This window comes from Arachis duranensis, chromosome 6 (genome assembly GCF_000817695.3).
Source record: "Arachis duranensis cultivar V14167 chromosome 6, aradu.V14167.gnm2.J7QH, whole genome shotgun sequence".
Lineage (NCBI taxonomy): Eukaryota > Viridiplantae > Streptophyta > Magnoliopsida > Fabales > Fabaceae > Arachis > Arachis duranensis.
Genome location: NC_029777.3, coordinates 97,088,667 through 97,095,557, shown reverse-complemented (window position 1 = coordinate 97,095,557; position 6,891 = coordinate 97,088,667). Strand labels below are relative to the sequence as shown.

Genomic DNA, 6,891 nt, shown 5'->3' with positions numbered 1-6,891 from the left:
TTAAAATCAAATTTTTATTTATAACCGTTTAGATATTGAAGTTTATCCTTTAGCAATTTAAAAAGAAACAAATTAATGTGTTACAGAAGCAGAGGATAAGTGGCTAGCATTACTTAAATTCCCCTTTAAAGTTAATAATATGTTCACATTACGTGTAGACTTTGAATTAATTAAATATTATTAAGAAATTTTTATTTCCGTGTACTTTTGTGTATTTTAGTTTATTTTTATATATTAAAACTAAAATACATAAGAGTATATAATAATATATACGAATAAGTTGTATTTATTTTTTTAATTTATAATTAAATTTTTTTTGTTAAATATGACTTATTTTAATATATCTGAATATTTTTTGAGATGATAATAATCGTTGTTATTGATATTGTTAAATGTGGTTTGTTTTCTTAATGTATAATTAAAAAAAAATTCTTGAAAAAGTCATGCTTATTCTTTGTATATTTTTGTATATTCTTATATAGTATTTATAGATCTATATACTACTTTTTTAGAGATGATGATATGGATTAAAAATGTGCATTTTAAAAATTTTAAAGGGTAGTTCGGAAGATGGTACATCGACGGAGTACGACAAACTTGCAGTTTTTATAGAGTTTGTTGCAGCCCGACGAACTTACCCAAATAAAAAAAATCGTATTTAAAAAATTTAAGTATAAAAATCTTGTTTAAGAAAATAATAAATTTTTTTATTTTATTTTTGAAAAAAAATTCTTTGTGAATTTAAATTATAATATATTAATAATTAAATATATTAAATTTGAAACAGAAATTTAAAATTAAAATTAAAATTTTAAATTTTAATTTTATTTAATTTATATTTTAAATATGTATTTAATTTTAAAAAGATACTAAATCTATTTATAATTTTAGATGTGCTTGTTTTATTTTTTTAATTTTAGATATTTTTTTTTAATTTTTAAATATTTTTCATAATAATTTAAATTTATTTTCTTTTATAAAATAACAAGTTTAAAAGAAAAGGTTAATTAACTCCTATTTAGTTACCTAATAGAATTGAATATCAAAATATAATTACTTAAGAAAATAGCGTTAAAAAGATATTGAAGATTATCCTTTAGCAATTTAAAAATAAACAAATTAATCTGTTAAAGAAGCAGAGATAAGTGGCTATTTAGCATTACTTAAATTCCCCTTTAAAGTTAATAATATGTGATGTTCATATTAAGTGTAGACTTTGAATTAATTAAAGATAATTAAGAAATTCTACAAGAACTCTGGGCCCCACTATCTTATTCCTCTCTAAGATATGATCACACTTTCTCTATTTATATAGAAAGACAGAGTGATCGTATAACTCTACATTCAAGTTTGGCAGGCACTTCCTACTTCATATTATTAGAAACCCACCCTCAAAGATTTCTATATCCTAATTATTATCACATCATTATTCCTCTGCCTTCCATAGTTCCATTCTCCACTCAGTTCTCAATTCTGATTAGTCATGGGAACTCAAGGACCAACTGAACTCAACTCTCATACTAATGGCTCTGGCTCTGTAAGTCTCTGTCTTTATCTATCTTTTTGTATATTATTTTTATCATTATTGTATTTGCAATAAATAAATTTTTGTTTCTGCCAAAACATGAATATGAATTTGATCATGAACAGAGAATAAAATTATTACTATTTAAATCGTTAAAATAAATCCTTTATTCACCATATTTTTTTCTTGAATCTTGTTGTGGCTTCTTGTCCTGTCTCTCATTTATTGTTTTATCCCAAACACAATGCTGTTGAAGTCTCTTTCTTCCTTCTTCCTTCTTCCTTCTTCCTTTATCTCTTTCTTTTCTGAAAAATCGCAAGAAATCATGAGAATTTTGCGGAATAATAAACGTCCTTCTTGATTGTTTTATTTTCTTTTAGTGACGACTTAAGAGTTAAGAGTCTTGACGAAGTCACGTGACAAAGGGTTAAATTGAAACTTGACAGCACAGAGTCTTTTAACTCTTCGTTACCTCTTATAATAAGAAGAATTAGCTGGAATACTCGAATAGAAGCAATAATGGCAGATAATGGGAACTTGCTCATGTTTGACTTTTGATATTTGACCCTAATAATTTAATCTCATCCTTATTCCTATCCGGTAAAAATATAATAAGATAAAAATACTATGTATGCTTTTCGTTAATCCAGCCTTATTTTACGGTTCCACATGGTTTCATACAGAATAAATTGCTAACAGACCTCCATTGATAATAAATTGCAGGACACGTAGTTTCCGTTAAAAGCACATTTTAATATTTTTCAGAAAATATAATTCACAATATTTATAGGTTAAATACACACTTGAGTACTTGAATAATATTTTAATTGTTCTTAAATATAATAATGAATCAACTAGCATAGGTAGATGATGTAATCCTAATGTGTATTTTTATGCAGTCTTAATCTGTACCTTAGTGGTACTATTTTGGTTTGTTAGGAGATAATTTTAATTTGCGTTGTTTGGGTGTTTTGAGAATTGGTCAAATTTCATAATTTATCGTGTGCAATTATGTATAATATAGTTTAAGCCTTTGCGGCTAGCTAAAAGCATTTGAAGAAGCTTTTCTTTTCATATGCTTTGTTTAACTTGCTAAAAGGCATTTCACATGGATGAATGGATGTGTCATGTACAGTCTTGCATCTATATTATATTAAAAGTTTAATTTGTATGTTAGTTGCTATAATTTTACTAGTTTTTAATTAATTTTTTTATATTTTTTAGATAAATTTAGAAAATTAATTAACAAATATAAAAATCTAATTATAAATTTAATAAAATTATGAAAATCAATAAAATTATTAAATTTATATTATATTTATTGTTGAGCTAAGTTTTTTTTATTCCTTGTCTTTCAAAACATAAATTAGTAATTCTAAAAGTCAAGGAAAAACTATTTTGGTAAAATCTTTAATTTCTTTCTGAATTTGAATTCAGAGGATATTATCCATGTACCTGCAATCTGCAGATCACACACTCAGTGCCAAGAACTAAATTTCAAACACCGACGTAACAAGCGCGTGGAATTTTGTTTAATAATTCACCTTTTTTTTAAATTTCGGATTTTAACGTTGACTATTTCCTGACGTAGATATTCTGACTTGTATTCAGTGTGTCTAAGTCTCAACATTTATTGTCCTACACAACTTGATTTTGCGAAGCAAGTTGGTGACACTGTGCATTGTTTTGTTAATTGTTAGTTTGTAAGGTATCTTTATCACCCACTACGTTAACAAATCACTCTTGCGTGATTCTGGATCCCGTTGACTTTTCCCCGGCAACTATATTTATAATCCTAAAATAATATTCTCATTTAATTATTTTTCAGATTTTAGGTTTGTTAAAAAATTTAGGTTAGATGAGTTTTTTTTCTGTTATATAAAATATTTCGCTATACAAAATAATGTCATATTTTAGTATAAAATAATAAATTTGATGAATTGCGTTAGTGATTCATTTTATTGTTTTAGAAAATGGTGTGATAATAAATTAAGTTGTTGATGACTATATTAGAAATAACTTTAAAAAATGTTTTTTTTGTATTTTTTTTTTCTATTTTTAGTTTGTCTTGTATGGGTTGCGTGTTTCACTTATTATGTTGAGTTTTATCTTTTAAAAAAAAAATTATTGTTATTGTTGTTGTTGTTTTGAGACGTTAATTTTGATATGTTTATAATGTAGCTAAATAATAACACAAGAAACTGTCATCATGAGTTTTAAAGTTCATTTTATACATGTGTTAACCGTGATTGTGAAATGCATGCACATAAGTCATGACAAGAAAAAGACATACACGCACCACTAGTAGCATGCAAGAGATACAACTAACCTTTTTATATTGCACTTTTTATCAATTAGTTAGGAGGGACCGGATCTATGCATTTTCCACCACTTTTTGGACACTTCTTCTTTTAATATTATTTTTTTATAACTAAACAAATTTATGTATGTATTATCCTTTTATTTACAAGTCAAAAACAGAATTCAATACAAACTTATTTTCTATGGTCTCCATCTTTGTTGAAATAGGTTGATGGGAAGACAGAGAGAGAGAAGGCAATTGAAGCGTGGCTGCCAATAACTTCTTCGAGAAATGCAAAATGGTGGTACTCGGCTTTTCACAATGTGACAGCCATGGTTGGAGCTGGTGTTCTCAGTCTTCCTTATGCCATGTCCGAACTTGGATGGTATACATCTATCTTTGTACATATACTCGTATGCATGCCATTGAACCCATAACTCAATGATTATTTTGTACACGTTTTTTTCAGGGGTCCTGGTGTGACTGTACTTGTTCTATCATGGATCATTACCCTGTACACTCTATGGCAAATGGTTGAGATGCATGAAATGGTTCCAGGGAAACGTTTCGACAGGTACCATGAATTGGGTCAATACGCATTCGGCGAAAAGCTTGGTCTTTATATTGTGGTGCCTCAACAGCTTATAGTTGAAGTTGGTGTGAACATAGTGTACATGGTTACTGGAGGCAAATCACTACAGAAGTTCCATAATACTGTTTGTTCGGATTGCAAAAAGATCAAGTTGACTTTCTTCATTATGATTTTTGCCTCTGTTCACTTTGTGTTGTCTCATCTCCCCAATTTCAACTCAATCTCTGGTGTGTCCTTGGCAGCAGCTGTCATGTCCTTAAGGTGCGTGCTTCTCATCTTCTTAATCTACATCTTTCTTTGGTGCAGTTCTGCTTCATGATTTTGTCTTGTGATGCATACAGTTACTCCACCATTGCATGGGCAGCTTCAGCTCACAAGGGAGTTCAAGAAAATGTGGAGTATGGGTACAAATCTTCAAGCAGAGTAGGAACAGTGTTCGGGTTCTTCAACGCCCTGGGTGACGTGGCGTTCGCCTACGCCGGCCACAACGTGGTGTTGGAAATCCAGGCAACGATTCCGTCGACGCCGGAAAAACCATCCAAGGGTCCAATGTGGAGAGGAGTGGTTGTTGCTTACATAGTTGTGGCTTTGTGCTACTTCCCTGTGGCTCTTGTTGGCTACTGGATGTTTGGAAATGGTGTTGCGGACAACATCCTCATCTCTTTGGAGAAACCCAAGTGGCTTATTGCTATGGCCAACATGTTTGTTGTTGTCCATGTTATTGGAAGTTATCAGATCTATGCAATGCCCGTCTTTGACATGATTGAAACTGTCATGGTCAAGAAACTCAATTTCAAACCAAGCCGAATTCTTCGTTTTATTGTACGCAATGTGTATGTTGGTAAGTAACAAATTAAACACTTGTTATTTCTTTTCAATGAAATTCCTGTGCTTTGACCATTCGTCTTTTTCAGCATTCACCATGTTCATTGCTATCACCTTCCCATTTTTCGGGGGTCTCCTGGGATTTTTCGGAGGTTTCGCCTTTGCTCCAACAACCTACTTTGTAAGTAGTAATAATAAAAAATGTAAATTAATTAAGAGTCATTTTTTATTTTTTGCTTAATTTTGTTCCTTTTCTTATCTAAATTTTCAGCTCCCCTGCATCATGTGGCTAGCGATCTACAAACCAAGGAAATTTGGCTTGTCCTGGTGGGCTAACTGGGTATGTTTTGTGTACATGAATTTCATCCATTAAAATTTCACCTTAATTTTATTTACTAACGAAACATACTCGTAATATTATTCACTCTTTTTTAAGCAAGTCTTATGTTTCTTCATCGATTACAGATTTGCATTGTGCTTGGCCTATGTTTAATGATTTTATCACCTATTGGAGGATTGAGGCAAATCATACTGGATGCCAAGAGCTACAAGTTCTACTCTTAAACTAATTCCTGTTGAATCAATGAAGATTTGAAGATATAGTGGAAGTATGACAAATGAATACATTATTCCTGGAACATATTACTGGACCATTATGCCGCAAATTTTCTAGATAATATTGGTTAATTTTCACTTATGAATGTAAATTATGAGTTTTCTCTTTGATTATGGGTGAAATTGTCTTAATGTTTATTCGCTAATGCTTACCGTTTTGTTGTTCTTTAAATTAAAATGGTCATTGATAAAATAAATTTATCAGTAACGATTTCTTTGAGTAAATATCTGCGCCTAAATACTGGTACTACTCGTGGGGAATGAATATGTCTCGAGTTTAGAGGAATTTGATTAACATTTCTATCCGATTCTTATTTATGATTCATTTATAATAAAAAAAAACTTTACGTTAATTTTTGTACCATAAGTAATAAGAATTAAAGATATTCATGACTTTTTCAATAGAAAAACAAACTTTAATCTTTAATTCTTTATTGTGATCTAACAGGTTCTTGCACATGGTTGATTTTTTTATAACAACTGAATTCTACAAAATTTTCTTTCTTGAATTAAATCTGACAAAAAAAAAATGAGTGATGTTATATATATAAGTCTTTTTGGTATACAAGTTCATATAAGTTAGGCTAAACTCAACAAAAACAATTCTTAATTTAGATTGCGTGTAAACACGCGCTTCCCTAACTCTTGAATAGTCTTCTTTCTCAATTAAAACCGTAACGCTCAAAATTCAAACAAGGATCAAAATCGTCGCGAAAAGTGAAGGAAGTTGCGAAACTAAATTAAAAAAGAATTATGAGAAAATGAAATAAGAAGATGAGGAAGAAGAAGCAGCAGAAGATGATGAGGAGAAAGAAGAGGAAGAGTTTTGAATTATGTAGAACTTATCAGTACATATACACCGAAAATTCTTAAACAATACACTTAAATATCTTCGTGTTACATCGAAATTTGCTGCAAATACAGAAAAATATTTTTTCTAATACTGCATTTTTTTTCCTTCTTTTTTTCTTTATTTATTTCTTTCTTTTAGTTGAATGAATCTAAGTTCATCCTTTTTCAAATAATTTTGCA

The 6,891-nt window shown here is 29.6% G+C and overlaps 1 protein-coding gene across 1 annotated transcript; it reads left to right on the top strand.

The window, feature by feature from the left end:
- Nucleotides 1-1,318: 1,318 nt before the first annotated feature.
- On the top strand, nt 1,319-6,013 carry LOC107494852 (lysine histidine transporter 1). Its single transcript, XM_016115893.3, has 7 exons — nt 1,319-1,537; nt 4,055-4,212; nt 4,297-4,680; nt 4,761-5,260; nt 5,334-5,425; nt 5,516-5,584; nt 5,710-6,013. Exons 1-7 carry the CDS (start codon nt 1,484-1,486, stop codon nt 5,806-5,808), a joined length of 1,356 nt encoding a protein of 451 aa, XP_015971379.1. The 5' UTR covers nt 1,319-1,483; the 3' UTR covers nt 5,809-6,013.
- Nucleotides 6,014-6,891: the final 878 nt, after the last annotated feature.